The 23801-nt window shown below is 37.8% G+C and overlaps 1 protein-coding gene across 2 annotated transcripts in view; it reads left to right on the top strand.

The window, feature by feature from the left end:
- Positions 1-22205, top strand: part of ano10a (anoctamin 10a) — a 42168-nt gene extending 19963 nt beyond the window's left edge. Inside the window, exons 13-15 of one of the 2 annotated variants that reach the window (XM_007250418.4) lie at positions 9075-9191; positions 11347-11363; positions 21447-22205. In XM_007250418.4, coding sequence (XP_007250480.2) covers positions 9075-9191; positions 11347-11363; positions 21447-21498 — 186 coding nt within the window. In that variant the 3' untranslated portion in view covers positions 21499-22205. The remainder of the gene's footprint in view (positions 1-9074; positions 9192-11346; positions 11364-21446) is intronic. The other variant, XM_007250419.4, reaches the window with a different exon arrangement.
- Positions 22206-23801: the final 1596 nt, after the last annotated feature.

Below are 23801 nucleotides of genomic sequence, written 5' to 3'. Positions count from 1 at the left end.
CAGACCATTACCCTGCGTATGTGTGTGTGTGTGTGCATGTGTGCAGTGTGCGTATAATGATTCACACACTCTCATTGAGCAGCAGGGGCACGTTCTCTCAATGTTATCCGCCACTCTCTCTGGCTCCGTCTGTCTCTGTTGTCTCTCTTACTCCATTAAGTGGACTGAGGAAGAATAAACCACGGATGATGATCAGTATTCAGAGCCTGTGGGTGTGCCTAACATTTAACTCTGTTCCTCTCATTATGGCACAGTACTTGATGCTGTGGTAAATGTATGATAAGATGTGCTGTATCATGTACTGTGATTATTTGGGGGTTAAATATTTGACCTGATTTAGTTGGATTCAGTTTCACTACTTTTGTGTGAATTAAATTATGTTGAAGGTGCCCTAAAAAGAAAACTGTATTTACCTTGGCATATTTGACATACAGGAAGTAGAAAACACTGTTATATCTGTATGTAAAAAATGTATAGTATAACACATAGCTGTAAAATAGACCAACTTAATATCACTAGTTATCATAAATCAGGCCTTTTTATTGAACTATTTCCTGTGTCCGTATCTGCAGAAGGGTAACTCAAACGCACAGAAACAATACCTTGGAAAGCTAATGGATAAATGGTGCTAGGCTAAAAGCTAACGAGGGCTTAACAGCTATATCATCTCTTCGACTAGCTATATGCTCTCTGCAGGACATATATCATTGATTAAGACTCTTACCAGATAATAATAATTACAAAATAGCAAAACGCTATGCAATGCTAAGCAACCTCTGTAGGAGCCCATTCAGTTATATAGTCAGAACAGAGCTCATCAAATATTTCACAAACCCACCATAAAAGGTAAATCTGCAGAAATGAAAGGAATAAAAAGTATACATTAAAAATTAGTTGGAGAATTAATGCTTTTTTAATGTCACATTTTCAAACAGAATTATATCAAATAAATAAATTGAATTGATGTATTGAATTGCACTTTTTAAAATCTGTATAAATCTTTTTTATTATTATTTGGTAATAGTAATTGAACTGTAAGACCACTGTAAGAATTAATATATTACTATATTTTGTACATACTTTGTTACAAATAAATTAATTGCAGTGAAACTCCTTAGTGCATCCAGAACTGAACTGAACAATCTTTTTGGTGTAAAATTTGTTCACCGGTTTAAAAGTTCTCGTGCACAGATCTGATTTGTACACATCTTTCTGTACACATTCTTTCTATGGCCCTGCACAAAAAACTCTATTTTCCTTATTTAATGCTCTTTTGGTTTCAGATGAAACAGGTCATTGAAAAAATGTAAAAAGCAGTACAGAAACAATTTATCAAAATGAAATTACAAAAAAAACATAAATGGATTTATAGATTTCAAAATATTGTTAAACTGGATTAGTATCCTTCCAAATGTGCTTCAGTAGACAGTAGTGTGTAACAAATAGTACAAAATGTTGAAGAATAAACTCTTAAGGTAAGGTAGAGAGTAAGTTCAAAAACATATTAGATATTAGGAACATCTTCATAGTAAAGAAGATAATGACGTAAATGCAGGGCAGCGAGTGAGATTGCAGCTCAGTGAGTGATATTTAAGCTCAGTCTGCCCTTTTCTGCATTGTCATGGGCTCACAGTGGAATGTTTTGGAGAAGTGCGTGTGTGTCATCCCTGATATTTCTTGGAGCCATAAAACGTTGCCTATTTTTGGGCCATTCGATACTCAGGTAATTACACGATGGCATGCCTCAGAGAGCAGTAACCAGGCAACAGTGTAGCCACGGCGACAGGAGAGGGCTGAGGATCAGGAGTAATTGAAAGCCTTGATGGCAGCAAGGCAAAACTTGGCCTTTCAGACAGAAAAGGAGAAAAGATAGGCTGACTGTTAGCTCAGCCACATTCACAAAAACAGTGTTATGTAATGAAGATAATTATGAATGAGGCAGCGTTTGGATGTGTGTTTTTTATGTCTTTTATGTCTGGTTTCTAAGTGTGAAATTTCTTGAAATCATTTTTTTTATAGATAAAGATTACTTGTAATGCAGACGAGAAATGTTCAGACGGAGGCTTTGATGTAGTTTTAAATCCTGCTCTTCCGGCTTTACAGTCTTACTGAGTTACTTTTCAAACATTAAATCTAATATCACTTAGTCTGTAAAAAGGAAGCTGTATTAGGATCTGTCTCTTTTGCCTGTACTGGAAGTGTTTGCTGCATGCTTTTCTAAGGGGTTATTTTAAGTACCAAATCTGGTTTTCAGATAATCTGATTTGGCTGGGGCCGTTTCCATGTCAGTGACTGTTAAAGTTAAAACTCGAGGCTGAGCACAGAAGCTAAAACGTGGACTAGAATTTGGGTGGCAATCAAACAGCATGTATTTACATGTTTAACACACAGGCAGGCTTTAACATGGCTGTCCAAATGAAGCTTCCATGCTTTCGCATGACTCCCTAAACATGTCTGACATCCTGCAAGATTAGATCTGACTGGCTTCCTCTCTCTCTCTCCCTCTCCCTCTCTCGTTTTCTCATTCTCCTCATGTCCAATAGAAAATGACAGCTGGACTGGAGACACAGTGACAGCTTCCTAACATGCTTTTCCCCCATAATTCACCAGTCAAACATCAGCTCTTGAATTGCATGAACCAATCTCATGCTGTTCCTCTGTGCTGACAATAGATGCCTGATATTAGCTTCTCTGGATGGGTTCTGTGTGGCCAGAGGCACATTAAACAGACTAGCCATATAGAAATACACTTTTAGAAACATTTACAAATGTTCACACTCTACTGAATCATAGTCAGAAATAAAATAGCATCTATATTATTGCCGCTATCTGACTCACCACACTGCTAACTGCGCTGCATAACTCTGGTGAAGCGGACATGAAAAAAATAACCCAATAGTGCTGCATAGCTTAAATCATATTTGTGTAAGTTCCTGTAGTATTCCTCTATAGCATCAGTCCTCATGCTTCTTTAACTGCCACTGACGGTCTAATATCTCTCTCAGCTTGTCCAGAAATGCATGTGTAAAGCTGATCCTTCTTTAGGGGTGACTCAAAGCTAAAATTCCACTTCCTGACTGAAGAGGGAGCCCATCAGCAAGAAATGCCAATTCTTGCATTCTTCAAATCTTGTTGCTTTAAAGACTGCAGTCTGCAGTGCTTTTACAACCAAGGACAATTGAGATGCTTAGTGGTATAGTGTTAAATCGATTTTTTTTCTTTATCTGTACAACAGTCACATTGCAGGGCACCAATGTCACTTAAGGCCATAAAATCAAACACGTCATGTTGTAATGTTTTGATTATTGACACAGGAAGTAGATACACAGTGTTGTAATTTTCTGAGTGTACAGTGCTGTCTCTGTGTCTGTGTGAGTGAAGCACCAGGGGGAGGGCGAGAAGGCATAAACACAAGGCAACCGCATAGCATCTCCATGGCTGGGAGCATGCTTGTAAACGCAGCGGCAGACAGCCTGTGGAAAGCTTTGCACCTCAGTTTGGCGCAAACATTTTCAGTTACAGCCGAAATCACGATTTTAATCCCAGAAAAACTCTTATTTACCTTTTTAAATGGCCTTTTAAATGCCTGATTAAAGGGCCGATTATTTTTTTTTGTTGTTTTCCTCGGGTTTTGACTCTAAAGGGCTGACTCAGCTCTCGATCTGTCCGAATCTCTGACGCAAGACAGCGCATGCTTGGGGGCTTGTGACATCACGGGTCCTGCATTGTTTAACATCGCAATATATATCATAAAAAAAAAAAAAATGCTATGTCAAATATCGTCCAATATCATGCAGCCCTAATGTCTTTAGAAGGGAACCACAAACATTTGCCACACATACTTATACTTATACTATTGTAATATTAAACAAACTGACAAACACTGGAGATACAGTGACTTCTTCCTACATGCTTTTTACCCCCAATAATTCTCCGTAAGTCACACATGATGAGCTCTTCAATTGCATGGAGCAATCTCACGCTGTTTGACTGTGCCAGCAATTTATGTTATTACCTACACTGTATGTGTTCTGTCCTTTTACATTGATTTCTCATAACTGACCACTGGTGAGTGCTTTCACAAATAAAGGCATTCTCTGCTGTATTTAAAGAGCCTTACGTTTGTCCAGTGTTTACTTATGGATTTGGTGGCAAAGACAGTGAACAGGAAACAAGAGGAAAATCTGTTTACGTCATGTTCTCTGAATAGATAACTAGTATCGGAGTCTGTGCTGTGAATAGAATGGAATAGATTAGAATAGAGTAGAGCAGAGCTGAACAGAACTGAGCTGCTGATTTTCTAGTGAGATGAAATATGTCTAGCACATGCAGGAAGGACATTCTCCAAACTGTAAACACAAAAGAATGAAGCGAGGCATATTTTGCAGCGTGCTCCAAAGCAAGCCGTTGTTTTTAGCAGTGCATTGTTACTCATTCTCACAGCGACGCAAAGCAAAGACTGCTTAGCTCTGAAAACTCCTCTCATACTGATGTCTGTGTGTGTGCGTAAATTAATCCAGTACTGATTAATTCCTTTCTCTATAAGTCAGTACACTTTTTATCATTCAAGGCCACTGGAATAACTTAAGAGGCTTGTGTGTGTGTGTGTGTGTGTGTTTATACATTTTACGTAGAGTCTGAGTCCTTATTACAGCAGAACAGATATTTGTTTATTATTACACTGACCACAGTATGGTAATCTCCTACATTTGACTATATAGCACAGTAAAACAAGCTTTCCCTACAGGACCCAGAACAGGTTTTCGAGTATTTAATATGGATACAGTATCAAAGTTAAGTATACTCAATAATCTATGATGCACACTCTGGACTGTTTTTTATGTGTTTTTATGTGTTATGATCCCAAAATGCACTGCAAATGAGAACTTTACTTCCTGTTAGTACAAAATGGGTTAATATCATTAATATTATATGTACTACCTTGCTAAACCTGCATGTAATATGTAATATGATATAGCAGGTCATGTTACATGTTGGTACTCCTCAGTACCAGTCATTTGGTAAAGGTGAAATATTATGCAAAACTTGAGGTGGGTGTCAATCTATACATCTGTTTTCTGAGAGTTAGCTGAAAGAGTATGCTGTCAGAAATCACATGATTTCTATGGGCCGTTTGAATGGCTCCCTTATTATAATGTCATAATAAGGAAAAATACCCAGGTCATTTTGGTTGAAAACCACACAAGAACCAAGCAGTACCCAGCAGGATTAGCCAGCAGACTTTGTCTGATGGGGGGATCTGTGGCAGATCAGGGTGGGTCCATGGCAAATGGATGAGCAGATGAGGGAGCTGTATGCACTGTCAAATAATGAGTTTCGTGCTTCTATTGCAGTTAAGCATGAACTAGCTTGCTCATGTTTTGGCGTTTAGCACAAGCTAACACTAATGTGTGGTGAACATTCAGCATATAAATGGTTTAACTAGCAACAGCTGATTTGCATAAAAGTGACAGAGCCCGTAAATGGCTTATTCTGTAATGGATGGAAACTGGGAAGTGTAGAGCTGGTGAGATCTTTTTATGTGAGAGGGATTTTGTGCAAAACAAATGTTTTGTATAGACCTATTCTATCTTGTGTAAAATCAGATATAATATGTCCCCTTTACTTGTGGTTTTAATGGTCCCATAATACAATGCAAAATATATCAGATTTATTTTGGCATGTCTGATTTAAACTACTACAGGATAAAATAAAAAAGAACACATTAATAATTAAATTACTCCTTAAGGCAAGAATGAATACTGTAGATTAACAATGTGTGTATTTTGTTTATATTCAATGCCATCCAAGTGTAAACATCTATAATCATCAGTATTTTAATATTGAAATGTTCACATGTCAACATTGCCTCTGGGGATGTTTTAATCCTTGCAGTTCTAATTTGGATCACTTTGCTTTTCAGCGTGGGATCATTAGACAGTACCTTATCTAAGCGCAAATCTGATTTGAGGATTAGAGTCTGCTGTCTAAACATAGGGCAGCAGTCTCCAGATTAGCTTCATCTCCGACTCTGATTGACTGCTCCTCGTGCGCTTTGCTGCGCACTAATTACTCTGAGCTCTGTGTCCATCTTTGCTATAAATCAGGTCCTCTACTTCTCTTTAGGAGCCATTTTGTATTTGGGGAAATGATTGCAGTGCATTAGTTTTCTTCCAAGATCAATCAATAATGTGTCTGTGAGAAGTTTTATTTATTCCTGTTGTTTGCATAGCAGACAGTGGAAAAAGAAACTATGTAAGTTCATACAAGGTTTGTAATAGATAAATTTCTTCAGTATATTTTATGCATATTTAAAGTCCTTTACATAGTGTTTGTGTGTGTGCACGAGATAAACAGTATAGAAACCAATGTATGCTCATGTATGCTTCTTTGCATTTACCAGAATTCCTCTGCAGCATGAGCCAGAGCTTAAACTTATTTAAATGTAATCGGTTCTTTGTTCAGTTTAACTTTAATTGAAATAATAAACAAACTAAGACAGTGTACCCATGTGTCCTCATTCTGTAATGAGAAGATGTGTGCATTGTGGTTGAATCTGGAAAGCAGAAATAGAGTATTCAGCTGATGTGGCTCTGTGCTGATGAGAATGCACATTTGTACCAATTAATCTTAATGAAGGTGAGCTGTACTGCGGTCATGGTGCCAGGCCACTGGTCTGAGAATGTGACTTTGAAGACTGTGGGTTTTATTCTAGCTGATAACATCATGCTGCTGCCAGACTGACCTTGAGCAGACCCTTAGCCCCAAGTTACCTCAGGTGTGCTGGGTTTTAGCTGACCTTGTACCCCCTTCTCTGACCACTGCTGTTGAAATGGAAATGCATGCGGAATGACGAGCGGCAAGGACTCGTAATGCATTATTAATGGTCTTATCTACAAATGTGCCAATGTGAACAAAGTGCCCAGTGAAATGTAGTTGATTATCAATAGGATAAGGGTTAAGATACGGATTAAGATCATGTTTGGGGTTAATGTAATTTTACAAGCTACACTTTCGCCTGCCATCAGATAATCGTGTTCTTTTCACCATGTAGCTGTAACGTAGAACTGCATGCTTTGACTGGAAGAGACTGTTTAATTTACATTGAGTTCTTCTGACAAAATTTGTATAGTTTTCACCAGTTTAACAGGGAATAGGCATTGGATGGCATTGCTGTGTTTAGGTGTGGGCAGAGTGTCTAATCATGGAAGAATATTCACAGATAGAAGTCAGATACTGTTGATCACTGATATAGTTAATAAAATGTAAATAAAACCTTGTCTTTTACTACTATTGATGCACCGGGCAGCCATCTTGGATTCTGAAATTGGGGTTGGTGAGAATCTCCAGACTTTCCCAGTAGGAAATCTGACCTGTTCTCTCAGTTCAAATGAACCCTTTGATAATGAGATTAGATTTAGAGGGAGTGAAAAGTTAAGTGGAGTAGATATGTAGTCAAGTCAAGGTGGGCCTGTTTAAAGCAGCCATATTGGACCAATTTTTATGTGTTAAATTACTTGTTTTTTCCCTTTAGTTGGTGATTTGCTTCCTTCTGGTGGATTTGTTGAGCAGAAGTGAAAGCAGAACCTTGACATTTGCATAGAACTTCCATTTACTTACTTTAACTTTGTGGTAAACCCAGTGTCAGATGACTTATTTGAATGGATTTTGCACTGAGATTGTAAAGCAAGCCCAATCTCATTATGATACCATCTGCACTATACTTAACAGTGGTCATCTTCTTCTTCTTACTGCCACTAAAGACAGCACAGCACTTCAGCACAGCGCAAAATATCCCTGTTTACCCCTTTGGCTCTGTTCAGTTCCACACACATGAACAGGCAGATTTTACAATAAAAAAGTTAAATTAGGCTTCAAATTGAATGCAAACAATTTACAATTTACAACCCCTTTATTTGTATAAATACAGTAACACACCAAAAAAATGGATATACGGGTGTTCTATTACTTTTGATTGGTAGTTTACAGCACAATCCTCTATTATACAGTGTTGGATGGAGAAAATGTACAAGTGGCTCACTCCACTCTCTAGTCAGTGACAGTCTTTAGAGTGCTAAGGCTGAGAGTGTGATGGATTGGAAACTGTTGTTAAAAGTGAAGCCCTGTGGTGAGCCGTTTAATACAGAGAGGTATGAGCTGGCACGCTCCCAAATTCACACACATCTTTGTTCTTTTGTAACACATAGCATCTCTATAAAGCAGTCTGGCTGTGTGCAAATGTCCATTTTGCATTGTGTGTGTGTGTGTGTGTTTGTGTGTTTTGCATCTGTTCAGGTCCAGAGGGTAAGAGGAGATGTATCATTGTAGAAAATGTACTCAGGGTTACTCACTATTAAATCACTTTCAACACCAGCTTAACATAAGTGGCTTTAAAATCATTTATCACTCCTGTGTGAATAAAAGGTGTTTAAAGTTGTTCTGTAGGTTCAGTGGCTTCATTTCTGAAGATGTGTGGGCATTTAACATTCCTTGATTCACAGTGTCATTTGTTTATATGGAATATAGAAGTCATAGAAGTCAATACCACCCTTAGTGGACAGTGCAGTGGGTGGTAATGATTGTGACTGGTGGCATCTGGCTAGAACTGTCCACTCAAACATACAAGCTACTCACTCAAATCACATCTGTATTCAATCCAGGAGGCCTCACACACAGTTCAGTGTTTCTTAGCATACATAGAACATGGCAAAAGTCATGGGACACAATACTAGTCCCATATGCCATGACACTTGGCTACGTCTGTGTAATTTATCCTAGAAATTCAGCAGAATTCTGATTGCCTTAAAAAAAGTCAGGCTGCAGAAACAAAGGGAGCGTGAGTGGGCCAAGCTCGGTCCGTCAAAGCCTTGTTTTAATTCCCAAAAAGGCTTCCAGAAACGATTGCTTAAAATACCACAGAAACCTCAGTTCCTCAGAAACACTTCCAAGTAAAGCTGCGGCCTGCGAAAGAACATGCTTAATGGATGAACCTAGGAGAGGTTCAAAAGCTGAAAGTAACAGGATGTAATGAGGCAGCTGTATAACTCTCTTTCCTGCTCTCTCTCCTACTACAGCACGTTATCCTGGCCTTCAAGTTCATCCTGGCCTTCATTATTCCAGATGTGCCAAAGCACATCCAGATCAAGCTGGCCAAGCTGGAGTTTGAGTCCCTCGAAGCACTGAAGAAAAAGGTAAACACCTAACACTGTCAGAATGTTTGGGGCATGTGATTATGAACGTGAACATCGTCTTCTTGTTTCAGTGTTTGTTGTCCATTATATAAGCATCATTTTTCCACATGGAAGCTATTTTATTTCTAGAATTACAGACTGTGGCCCATATCTGCATACGGCACTTTTATTATTCTCTTTTTTACCCTATTCTTCAATGGTTAGGACCCCACACGACCACCACAGAACAGCTGTTATTTGTATGGTAGGTCATTCTCAGCACGCCAGTGACACCTTTACCTCTGCCAGTTATCGGTAAAGCTTGATTGCAGGTGTTGCCGCCAAGATTGGCACAACCAAATTATTATTTTTAGGTGGCAAACACTTTTTCACAGAAGACACAAGCTCATCTGTTGCTGAAGTGTTTGTATTGCTTATTCTCTAGATATTTGTGTTTGATGGACTAATCTTAGTCCAGCGGTGGCACTGAGGTGTTTAAAAACTCCAGCATCACTGCTGTGTCTGATTCACTCCACCACCACCATGTCAGTGCTGAGAATGACCCACAAAGCAAATAATACCTGCTCTGTGGGGGTCTTGTGGGGTCCTGACCATTGAAGAACAAAAAGACGGGAGGCTAATAATACGCAGAAGAAGCATTTGATTTGTGTGATATATGGCCAGTACCTTTGTGAAAAGGAAGTATACTTAAGAGCGTTAAAAGTATGTTCAAATTTGGTAAGGAATACTACAAGTACATTTTCAATTTAATATACTGTATGAAAATACACATTAAATACACTTTAGTGTATTTTTTTAGATTTACGCAATATATGCATTAATACGTAAAGTAGTACATTTACAATATACATCAAGTGCATTAAAATTATGTTTAAAAAACACATACTTAAATCTACTCAAGTTTGCAGAAGTTATACAAAAAAGGACTCAAAAGCACAACCTAAGTAATATAGCTTTATTACAATTAAAATATACTTGTTGCCATATGTTGTTCCAAATTTAGTATATATTTATGTACGTATTAATTTTAATGTTAAAATGATGTACTTAAATGCACTTCTGATGATAAATGATGAGAGATGATAAAATGAACAATGACTATGGAAACAAGAAGGTGGTGTTAAGATTATGGCTTAATGATGTATTTACAACTTGCTTTGAGTTTAGTCCACGACATAGCACAGAATTTCATATTGTATTATTGAATGTGAGTTAATTAAATAAAATGGTACATTTAACATACAAAAGCAAATGTACAATTTGCCAACAAGCCCACAGTTACTAAAGATCACCTCTAGCAAAGATCTACTTTCTCTTAAACTTAAAATCATAAATCATAAATAGCTTTATGTTTAAAAATAAACATTTGACATTTTTCCTTTCTTAATCTACTTTTAAAAGCACTGTTTGGAGCTTTAGTGCACCCTGTAAGACTAAGTCTGTGACTATCTGCATACTGATTCTCTCCAGGGCTTGTATTACTGTATGCACTGTTCACACTGTGTCAACAGCTCATAAGCCCCAGTGCACATTATGAAGCAATATTGCAGGTCTAGTTAGCATAAGCTGCATGGATGCTACTGCAGACTGGATAAAACGGAAAGACACAGAGAGGCCGCATTATTACTCATCCCTCATCACTATATGATCCAGCGAGAACAATGTGCACTGAAGCTCCACAAACATACAACACACATTGTGTGTGTGTGTGTGTACACAAATGTTGGTTAATGAGGCTGAGCTATTTTGGCAGATGTTTATCACCTTGCATGCACCAAAAGTAGGTCACTCTCACACACAGGAACACATGTATGTTCATGCACACACTCACACCCACACAGAAGAAAAACACAGCATTCAGGTCCTTTCTGGAAAGGGGGTTTTATTTTATCAACGAGGGAAATAATCAGCCTAAAGCCTTACTTTAAAAATACACAACCTGAAAAGCATAAAGCTAAAAAGATGAAATTGACTGTTTTTAATAATGCACTGAGTGCAATGCTCAGCCCAAGGCCAGCAATACTGTTGAGTATAATACACAGTATATTAATATGAATCTTCACAGCATAATATGATTAGAACTACATGTGAACTTCAACCTTTCTTAAAAATTTGTACCCCCTTTAATAAATGTAATCTCTGTGGTTTCGTGCAGAGCCGAGCCCTTGGCCGGTAAGTGTGTTTCCATGGCTCAGATGATATGGCACGTTTGCATTGTTAATTGTAATGAGCAGGCAATGGCCCCAGCAGTGCATTCTAATCTCTGCTTTAGGCCTTATGTGTTTCCGCCCTCAGTAACTACAAATGTGCGATGATCTGGCATCTTGCCTAATAATGTGATGTAGGTTGATGTGATGAATGGATCAGTTTTTTTCTTATTCAAAGGCATTGTGATACTGTTTTTTGTAATACTTCTAATAAAGATCTGCTAATAATAGGAAGTAATTATCACATAAAATTAGTTCTAAGCATGAATGTTTCTAGTTTTTAATAGTCTGTCAAAACTAACACAATAATAAGGCAATAAACTATTAATACATTTTTCAGTTTAATTCCAATAACAGTAATTTAGCATCTAAACGAACCAGAATGCATTAGCTATGACAGTAAGTAAGCTGTAAATTTGACCTTTGTCAATGTATGTGTATGATACATGTGAAAACCTTGGGCATACAGGTAAAGAAATAATATAATATATATATATAATATATATAATAAACATTTAGTTAATGTTATATGTTATTTTGGTTTGTACAATAATAAAGGAAAGGTGCACCGTGCAAAGGTTAAGGTATACAAGCTTCCAAACACATTTTAAACAGGGCCTCAGACCTTGACTTGCTTAAATGCCGGCTTCTTAAGTACATCAACTCTTTAGACCTTGTTCCAGAACCCACAGTCTCCTCTAAGCAGCTGCTTAGAACTCAGACAATTAAATGAATTGATGTCTATACAGCAGGAGTAAGCTGCAGGAAGATGGCAAAGCATTTTCAGGTAGCTGTTTCCTCAGTAATGTGATTAGGAAAAGGCAGATATCAGGATTAGTAGAGGCATGGAAAGCCAAGTAAACCTTACTAGTAAACTGATTGTTTGATTGCTAGAAAAGCAAATGAAAAATCTGGTGTTCTAGAGTGGTGGTGCGCTTCTCTATTATGCAGCAGTATCTGTACAGACATGAGCTTCATGGAAGAGAAATACATTAACAATAGTATTAACACAGTAAAACTTCACCAGTTTTTCCAAATTTCATATGTTTTAGTAGATTGTGTTCTGTCCATTGTAAACTAGCATTAATATTTGGACAATCAATTATAACAATCAGTATTAATATTAATAGTAATAATGTAAGAAAAATCGCACAAGATGCTGATGCGGGACATGCAATGTTCTACAAGGCCCCCAAAGGAAATCTCAGGCAGAATGAAGCAAGGTGTGACTGCTCTGATGATTGAGAACGTTTCTTTAATTAGATGTGAAGTGAATGGGGAGGGACTGTGCCGAAGTTTCATCCGGATAACATTTGTTTTAATTTAACAGAGAGTCACAGGTTGTAAAGTACATATTGATTATATTGATTATGTTTCAGGATGATAGATAATGTGATATTTCTAAGCTTCACACTGCTCTCCTTTTTCACAAACTCTATCTGACTCTGGCTCTGCCCTTTTTATCAGTGCATTTTGTGCTTCTTCCACGATGCAGCTACATCACAGTGATGGGCATAAGCTGTTAGTCTCAGCAGTGCAGACTGCCTTCGTTAGCATTTAGAATTGCATACTGCACTTACAGCCCGATTAAAGGATTGCCAAATCAGAGCCTCTGCCAAGACTGGCTCTGAGTGGAGTAACAGAGAGCAGAAAAAGACTGTTACAGCATTTGGTGAGTACAGCAATGTTAACAAGCAAGGCTGGCTTTAAATAGCTGGCAATAGAGGGCCATAGGACCTGAATGAGGTATGTGGTTCTCTGGTTTGGGAAGCATTTTGACAAGTTAGCAAAATGTTTCTGTTGCAGTGAAAAATATTAATCTTCCGACATTTAAGTACCGGTAAAAGTATGTGTTGGTTAGGGTTGGATGATATGACAAAAAATTAGACCACAAAATATTTTGTTCATATCTTTCGATATGATGTGAAAATCTGTACCTACATATATATTACAAATAAAAATTGACAGTTCATATAAGGCATGCTGTAATGATATGAGGCAGGCAATGATATATGCTATAAATAATGTATATTAAAAGTTATTGAAACATTTTTATAGCAATATAAATATTGAATTATTGTCCAGCCCTATTGTCAGTACATTGCCTGCATAATATTTCTATAATAGTATTTACGTATGAATAACTAAGACAAGTGTAAAGTTGGAATTTATACTGGAAGGCATTAATACCAACAGAGACCATTTTACCAAGGTTTGGACACTAGGCTAAATTACACAGTGTTTTTTATAGGTTGACTAGTAGTAAAAACAGCCTGTGCAGCTAATTATACATCAAATTCCAAACTTCAATTATTCTTTCTTTCGTACTATAAAACATTCATAATAAAAAATCAACAGTGTGGCCTGTGCAACTGTTTCAACCCCCAAACACTGCAAGTCAGATTGAGCCTGATATATGTCATCAAGTGAAATTTGGAACTCTCAGCTGAAATATTTTTCTAAGATTTAAAAAAAAAAAAAACTCTCATTCTTTAAAACATAAGGTTACACTCTCCAACCGTTGATTCTTCTAAGTTGCCTAAACTAATGCCCATGTGGGAGGGCAGAAGACTAAAAGAAGAAGCCAAGCCAAGGTCAAGACAAGGTCTGAAAGATCAAGAATACTTACACTGAGAACTGATACTGGTCAGAATGACAAATCCCAACAAGACAGCCAAGATACTGCATGGATGTTTAGCCAAGTCAAAAGGGCAGTGCACTGTTCTGCTGGGAAGTGTTGCTTGCACAACTATCACCTTGCTGCTGGAAGACTCATATAAAGGACACCTTAACTCTGAGTTTTTCACAAATGTAGTATGCTACAAAATGTTTTGACAAGCCAGACAAGTCAGAATAGGACTTTTTCGCAATGATCTCTTTGGAGATAACAGTAAAAGCTTTCAATTAAAAGAACACCTTGCCAGCTGTGAAGCATGAAGAAGGTCTATAATGCTTTGGATAGAGAAAAAATGTGATTCTACAGAATACAGGCAAATCCAAGATGCAAATGTTAAAATGGATAATAATATTACATTTAATAATATAAAATGTTAAAAACTAGTTTAAGAAAATTTCATAACTAGGTGCCTTCTGAAGAGAAACTTTAATTATTAAAAGAGATTGTGTGTTTAGAAGCTGTGATTACTGCCAAAGGGTATATATTACTCAGTACTGACTCTGATAAGGTGTCCGAACTTTTGCAGAGGTTACATTTATTATTTTATGGTTTTAAAATACTGCATTAGATATTGTGAAAAATATTTTTATGTTTAATTAGCTATATTGGCTGTGCTGTGTTATATAAATACATATCTGTACGTCTGTAATTGATTAAAAAGATTTCATAAACATGCATGCAAAAGTGCCAATTTTGCTCCACTGCCTGTATACATATGCTAATCGCTGTGTTTTGGCATTTAGCTACAGAGCCACAGCAACATGTAGCCTTTGAGTCCAGCTGTTTTTCCATGTGTTCAGCAGCTTGTAAGGGTGTAAGCAGCTGTCTGCAGGGGGGTACAGGTCCACATTGCTTTGGACCAAAGTGGAAAGCCATAAATAGCAGTCACTCACAGGAGCAATGGAAACCCCCCGTTAGCAGCCAGCATTGGAAAGCAACCTGCTACGTAGTTGTGGAGGTGAACTCTAGGAAGAGGCCACTTTGCCAATAGCTTGGTGTGTCTGCTCTGGTTCTCGTGGCGGTAGAGTGCTGCTGAGCACAGCCTGTATTCTCTACTCTCCTTAGGCATAGACAGTAATAGGTGATATGGGAAAACAGAAAAGGTATTTATTCAAGTCTTAAGCATTGAAACACCCCAGCATCAAACAGCACAAATGGCAACAAAGTGCTAAAGAAAGCACCGTAATAGATGGTTATTGTTGAAGATGTTAGAGTAAAGCTAGATTATTTATTATCTGATAAGTTTAGTTCAATTATTAGTTTCTCCTTATCCTTAACCAACATGGAGTCTGTTGCGAGCAAAACAGCATGTCAAAAAGCTGTACAAACTTGTACAGAGCCAGTCGACTCCCAAGTGGAGGTTCTTTTAAAATTTTTAAAGATTTTAAAGTCAAATATTAAATGTACAAAATGGCATAGCTTGCTGAAATGCACTAAGGATTTTAACAGTGATCAAAGTCCTGCAAGTGTACCTCCATTTAAAATACTGGTTTGGGAGAGTTGTGTCTGGTTTGCATCTGCCGTTTTGGCAGTTGAACCACCAGGGTGCCCAATATGATGATGCTCAACACAGGCAGCAACATTCAGAGCTAACCTTTAAAAAACAAAATACAGGAACGTGACCTCTAAAATATTTGAGAGACAAGTAAAAATAGACTTTTCAACATACTCTAATCTGTTATTCCAGAAATATAAAGAAAGCTTCTTTTTGGTTACACGACTTAATTTACCACTACCAGAACTCTTATACATTTACTTACAAATGAGAAGCTGCCTGTATTATTTTAAAAGATAGATCCACTTATATTTTACGTATGCTACAAAATGTTCAGACAAGCCAGACAAGATTAGCTAATAAGTGCTGCAGACTCTTAGAGCTATTTGGCAAGAGTCTACAATGTTACATTTAGAGAAAAGAAGATGAAATAAACACCGTTTCAGCTGTGAAACATGAGGATGGTTTGTAATACATTGAATGAATGGATAAAGACCTCATTGTCAGATAAATTTACATTAAAATGCTTTACTAAAAATTGCTTTTGGCAATCTGGCAGACAAATGCTCGGAAATACAAATATACATAGACATAACAATTAAGGAAAAACAATAATGCAATGCAAAAATAAATTGATTTAAAAAAATTTATTGGTTTTGTTGGTCACATTTTAGAAACCCAAGATAAATTGGCCCTTAAATCTCAATTCTCAGTTCCACACTCTTGCATAAAGTCACTTTTCTAGATTTAGTTGAGTAAAAAAAAAAAAAAAATGTATTTTATGAAACAGCCTCTATCATGCTGTATCTTGCTGTAGGCCATCGATCCTCACATCCAATCTGATCATGTTGCATATACTGCACCTGTAGACAGGATGTTGGTAAAGAGATAACGGCCGTGTGGTGTTTGTGCTGAATAAAAGCTGATAATGACGTCTGCACTCATCCATCGCTGGAGCAGTGAGCATGAACACCCTCCTCTTCTCTAGGCTGCGGCTGGAGAGTAAATCACACATAACCAGCGACGGCTGATTGCTCCAATAACATCCGCTCCTTATGGGCAGATGGCTTGTGTTTATGTTTGCCTGTGGGATTCAGGATGAAACAGCTGCGTTTTTACCACTTGTTTGGTACCAGTGGTTTCAGCTGATGGACGACACAAACCTCATAACCGTGTACTATTTGCTGAGAGAGAGAGAGAGAAAAACACAGAAAGAGAAACATCAGCTCCTAAAAGCAACAGCTTAAATCCATATATGGCGATTGTTACTTATTTATTTTGGTTCAAAGATGACGTCAAAAGTCCAGTCATGACATTTTAGAAGGACTTGAGGCTGCATGTCCTGTGTTGATTCCTGTGTTGATTCTTGTACTTCAGGGACGCAGAGTGGAAAAAGCAGTGCAAATCAGGGCACCCGCATGATTATGTTCGTCAGGAAGCATATGCTCTCTCGTGCCTCGCAGCTCGGCTGGTGTGAGAGGAAGGGGAAGGAGTGAGTTGTCTGAGGCTCCGTTCATGCTTTCAGCAGCAGACGTGTCCTGTGCTATCCTTTTGATGAGAAACAAAGCCAGTGGCTCTTTCCTGACAGACTGGAGGAATTAAATGAATCATGAGACTGGAAATGTGTCACTGGCTCTTGGCCCCTTTTATGACAGTGGAATGTTCAGTGTGCTCCTGATGTTTGAGAGTGGAGTTACTTTTAGTTTTGCTTAGTAAATTAAAAGTTACAAAGCATTTCTTATAACGAGCATCGTCATTTTATTCATTTTTTTTATTAATCTGATATTGGGTTGATAGATTGGTGGACAGTGTTTAATTTTGTGTTTTCTTTAATTCCCCAGCTACCAAACTGCCTGGCCAAAAAAAATACTTGGTTGGACCGCCTTTCATTTTGATTGCAGCACACATTCGATGTGGCATTGTTTTGATAACCTGGTCTATATTCAGTATATTCAGGTAGTCAGCTTCTTTTAGCACATACTGTTGCTGAACCTAGACCTGACCGGCTGCAGCAGATTAGATACAAAGTAAACTTTTCTGTTACTTTCACTTTAAATAAGATGTTTTTAATAAAAAATAGCAAAAAACAAAAATCACAATATAGATCACCTTGCTTACAGTTTTACAGTATGCACTCACTGAGTACTTTACTAATACAGAGTAGTGCATACTTATATATTATCACACAGTTCCTGCATATTTTTTTTTATTCTGCCTTACTTTCTGTTAATTTTCTACCACATCCTTGTGGTGTTCTGTTTGATACACCTCGCCTCCAAGTTCAAGGTGTTCTGAGATTCTTAGTGATGCTTTTCTGCTTAGCTTAAATCTGTCTGACTGTTCTCTGTCAACCTCTGTGTTCAACAAGGTTTAAGATTTAAGAGTTTTTTTTAGCTACATGCACAGTAAACAGGCAGTTACTCTTCACAATCAAGTTATTTCTTTAATAATCCAGACTATACAACATGAGTTAAACACTAAAAAAAAACAAATTAAAATATTTAAGTAAAAATGTCAATATAAGAAAGACACCACTGTGCTGATAATGTATTACACTGAAATCAAATTCAAATATACAGCTTAATTTACAAAAAAAAACTGATCATATGTTCTGAATATGTTATTCTTTTATATAGATTCTGTTAGATACTTTCTTTACTTTTGGGTAAGAAAATAATAATAAACGATACAATACAAATTGTAATTTCCAGCAGGAACCTGGTGATTTTCAGTATTCTCCAGTAGTGAATGTGTTATGTTTCATTGTTTCTACAGCACTAAGAGAGAAATAATGAATGCTGTGTTAACAGTATTGTTATCCCTATTGTGGTCTCTTTTAATCACCACTCGTGCTTTGAGAGGTAACCAAAGACTGTGCAATACAATACTGCATCATCCCTTAGATGCGCTTAAAAAATCCCAGCTCCGTAGCCATTAAATACAAAAGAATTATTTTTCCCCACAGTTTCTTTTATGATGTGGAAGTCCAGATCTGCTGGTAAACTTGTCCCGCAGCAGCTGTTTCAGCACTTTGTGTCTGAAATGTGTCTGAGGCTGTGTGAAGAGTCTTTCTTTTCCACTGCTACTGCTAAAAGCTTTTAAAGCACTCGGCTACAGCTCCCTCACATAATCAATATCAACATGTCCAATCAATTATCCCGACACGCACATCACAGCCTCCCGTAGAATCCAGAGCATTGGATCTGCTTAGAGGAGAACGGCAGGGAACGACTGCCAGCTTTCAGCTTTTTGGACTTTCGACTCAGAACCTAATGCAAATTCGGCTGGAGATGGAGATGGGGATGAGTCTCTTCAGATGGCTCTCGATTCATCTGGGCTTTGAGAGCATCACAAATGAGCAGGAACTGGATCTGAAAGAAAATCGTTTACCTTCTTAGACGGATGGCTTCAATTTCCTTTTGGCTTGATGCGATTTCAAGTAATTTTTTTTAGTCTTTAGTACTTTTATACTCTCAGTATACATAACATTATGACCACCTATTTGTTTCTATACCCATTATCCATTTATGGAGGAGCACTTTATAGTTCTATAATAACTTAAATGAGCAGGTATTATTTGTGGTGGTGGATCATTCTCAGCACTGCAGTGATGCTCGCATGGTGGTGGTAGTGTGTTAGTGTGTGTTGTGCTGGCGTGAGTGGATCAGATACAGCACTGCGTCTGGAGCTTATTAACATCTCAAGCTCATTGCTGGACTGAGAACAGTCCACCAGCAGCATTCAGGATAAAGTCTAAAGCCCAATTTATACTTCTGCACCGAACCTACGCTGTAGCCTACACGTCGCCGCATACAATACACTGCAGCCTTCGCCGTAGCTCAATGTGGACCTCTTTGGAAATGTAACAACACATTGCACAACGCAAAGCCGCTGATACGTCCATGCAGCAGTATAAACACGCTCCTCTGCGTAGCGCACTCTCACTGGATATGCTTAGTATACAGCGTAGGTTTGACGCAGAGGTATAAATTGGGCTTAATACTGTTACGTGCCTGCAGGGATGGTGGAGAAGCTAGGTATCAGTGTGTAGTACAGTGGACAGTGTTTAAAAACTCCAGCAGCACTGCTGTATCTGATCTATTCATACGACCACCATGTCAGTGTCCCTGCAGTGCCAAGTAAAACCTGTTCTGTGCTGGTCCTTTGGGGTCCTAAAGTGGTCATAATGTTATGCTTGATTTTTTTTTGTTATCGTTTCTATGGTTTATTCTAAGTAAGAGAGAAATACTGACCACTGTGCTAATGATATTTTTTGTGGTCGCTTTTATTTACCACTCTCGTGCTTCGAAAGGCAACCAGAGGCCAGACTCTGTGAACGAAGCCCAGTGAAAAGCACAGCGTCAGCACATCTGCCTGCATTGATCTCGCTTTTGGCTTGAAAAGTTAATTGCACATAACACTTTTTCACTGAGGATGTAATTTACTTTGCTTTGCAGGCAGCAGAATTAATTGATTAAACGTAGCTCAGGCTGCATCAGTCTGGAGAATGTCTTTAATGGAATAAAGCTATATATTTAAAAATAATTCAATCTACTTTAAAGTACCCAGGCCTGGCGGATGGATTTAGGTCCCTCGTAAGTCGCAGTGCGATGCGGTTTACGAGCTTCGGTTGCCTGTTTTGCACAGGCAATGTGATTTTGAAGATTTAGTTGTTCCTTTTACGCTTGCCTTTTTTAAGAAGCTTTCAAAATAGCATGTCATTTATTCTTTTAATATCAGTGCTGGTGCCCACCACCATCGCTTACAGTGTGAGTCACTCAAGATCAGACAGTTGTGAGTCATATTTGGAGCCGAGCCTTTCTGTTCCGTTTCTGTACTGGGCTGTTCTTTCAGTATGCTTTGTATACAAAGCCGTTTTTTTTTTTTTTTTTTTTTTGCTTTTTGCTCCAAGACAAGTTTAAAGAAATAAATGTTTATTAATAGCGACTTCCTCGATGATTCACTATTGCTTCTAATAATAAAATATATGTAAATACAGTGGAGCTTGGAAGTTTAAGACTTTTAGAATTTTCAATATTTCTGCAAAAATGTAACTTAAAACCTAATCAGATTTTAGGTAGATAAGTCCTAAAATTTGATATGGAGATGCTAATCAAACAATTGAGACAATTCTTAGAAAATTATCCAGACTGGATATTGGCAGCAATGTTCTGTACAGGAAGCGAGGCCTTTCCCCTTTCAACCATGCACACCATTGTTGTTCAGATGGTAGACTTATAAACATTAACAGTAGCCAATATAAGACAAAAGGCCTTTAGTTGCTTAGAAGTTACCTTGGGTTCTTATATGACAGACCCTCACATATGTCTGGTTCTTGGCATGATCTGTGTTGGTCAACCTCCTCAAAGGAAGGGTAACAGTGATACTTAATTAGGTTCATTTGTACACAATCTGTCTAACTGTGACTTTTTAGAGATGGGTTTGTAGCCTTTTCCAGCCTGATGAGCATCAACAGCTCTTTTTCTCATGTCCTAAGAAAGCTTCTTTGATTGTGCCATGATACATTATCACAAACGTGTGTTGTAAAGGTCAGACTGAGGTAGATTCCTGTTTCTTAAATGAAACAGACTGAAATTGCCTGAAGAAACCTGACTTTAGTCACCCCCATTAAATTATCTTCTAAACTTGATGAAATGATCTTCACTCACAGATATTGGATAATATAGAATCATTTGAAAGCTTCAGTTCTCCTTATCTATGTTTAAAAAAGAAATTTGAATCTTAAGGTCAAATTAATTCATAAATATAGAAAAATCTAAAGGTACACAAACATGTAAACACTGTTGTAAAACATACATATACTGTAAATCATCATTAACATCTAATCATTCTGTTTTTTTTTTTCTTCTTTCCAGAAAATGCTGGAGGCCTCAGAGATTCCAAAGACTGATAAGTGATGCAGAGTAAAGACTCACGCAGCAGCAGCAGCAGCAGCGCAGACTCTTATGAAGCTCTGATCATGCAGATTTAAGCTGCCTCCAGGTTTACATACAGTATACAATCAAGCATTACATATATAACAAGCCACCAATATGCACTCCTGCCCTTCACAAAGACTTACTCTGCTGACAATGCAAGCAAGCCTCTGGCTTTTCTTTCGTTTACTGCATCTCATCTGAAATAGTTCCAGTTTCAGCTTTACTCTTTAATTCTTGTCTTGATGTGATTTTATCTGGGTGAGTTCAGTTTAAACTGTTTTTTTTTTTTTTTAAAGGTGTTTAAATTTATCGAGACAGAAAATACCTGTCCCCACTGAGTACATATATATATATATATATATATATATATATATATATATATATATATATATATATATACTGTATAAGACTAAGCAGTGCCTTTATTTATCACTATATAATATCACCCGCATTACTGCTTTTGTGTACTGAAGCTACATTAAGTGCACACTGCACGGTACTTGAAGCCAAGGAAACCTGATGCTCCCTCTCTTCTCTGAAAATAAATATGTTAACTATTACAATGACGAATGTGTTGCTCTATTTGCTGTCTGGTTTTGTAAGTCAGTACAGTAAAGGGTGTGAATAAGTTGCATGCATTGTTTGTCTGGGATATGTGTTATTTGCACATTACATTAAAACAGGTTCTGAACCTTACTGGAAAGACTGGAATTTGTAAATAGCTATTTAAACAATGTTACATTTTAATGCATGCTCTTTTTTACGCTTAATCGTGATAATTTCTAACATTGCAAATTCAAAACTGTTATCTTTCTAAATGTATCTGTCCATTATTGGTTCATATAAAATCATTCTTAGACCAGTTTATGCTAGGTCACATCTGGAAAAGACCACATGAAATGCAACCCAAGCTGCATTAAAAACAATGAAAAATCCTGTCACATCACTTCAGGAGGTGGTTTGAGACACATTAAGCCATGTGTTACAGCAGTGTAAACACATCCATTAGAAAATTAAAATAAATAATTATTTGCATATTTCATCCCAAACATCTATGGAATTTTAGTTTGATTAACCCGAGACACAAAAATTACAGGCTGAATGACCTGCTGTTTTTCAATGAACTCTTGGTCCTCCGGTAATTTTAGTCCCATTCGGATCCACATCTCTGAGTTTCATAACCTCGCGTTTACTAAAATAACTATTTGTCCACTGCTACACACCGTAATTACACCTTGGGCATGCATTTCCAAGGAGATCTACGTAAACACAACAGCAAATGGAAATGGAGGAGCTACTGAACGTGATGTCATGTGACCGAGAAAGCCAAAGAGCTCTCTGATGCTCCTGTATTTTCAATTGCAATCCAGGTGCAAGCGTTTTTCACTGAGTAGAAGTGTGAAATATTTTTCACAGACGTCCCCCTGAGAAACTAATCCCGTTTGAATAGAGCTTAAGGGAAATTGATGTAGCTAAAATTGTATCAGGATATCATCTAAATTCTGATGACATGAAGTAACCGTGTTTAAATGAGGTCTCTGTGAACTGTACTGGTTACCCTATAAGGGCATTTTCACACCTAAAAGTCTGGACCACAGTCTGCACCAAGGTTCATATTTCCACGTCCTGCATCATCATCAGCGTCAGAGTTTCTCTATACTTCATATTAACTGGTTTGTATAATGTTAGTTATGAGTTTGACGAGTTGCTTCGCCAGGTGTTGTGACAAATTCTAGCTCTTTGTAAGAATCTGACTCCCCTTCTCGTACACGCGCCATGCAGAAAGTCTGAACCATCTACAAAAGTGCTTTCAAGCTGCAGACGTTCCGGACCATGGTTTAGGAGACCCGGACCGAGACCACCTTTTTTACTCTAAATAAACTCTGTTGCTTTGGTCTTGAAAGTGGTTCACAGCCCCATTGCTCCCTGCTACACCCTGCTAAGGCTGGTGTGAAAGTATCCTTACTTACTAATGGAACAAAATTGTCTTCATGCTTCAGCTCTTTAACTCAGGGATGTCAGCTCTTATCTGCAAAAGGCTGGTGTGGCAGCAGATTTGCATGCTACCAGCAGCACACCTGATTCCACTTGTTAAATCTATTAGTCTGTCTTCAAACATCTGATCACATGAGCCTCTGCTTGGCTGAAATGAAAAACGTGCAGACACACTACTGGCCCTTTGCGGCTAAGGTTTGACACCCCTGAGCGAGCTGATGATTGGTGTTTAGCATTTCCCACTTTTAAAATTGAAAATCGAATGCCTGAATTTACACGGACATCTCCAGCACTGTT

The sequence above is a fragment of the Astyanax mexicanus genome, chromosome 6 (assembly GCF_023375975.1).
Source record: "Astyanax mexicanus isolate ESR-SI-001 chromosome 6, AstMex3_surface, whole genome shotgun sequence".
Classification (NCBI taxonomy): Eukaryota; Metazoa; Chordata; class Actinopteri; order Characiformes; family Acestrorhamphidae; genus Astyanax; species Astyanax mexicanus.
This window is presented reverse-complemented; position numbering and strand designations above follow the sequence as displayed.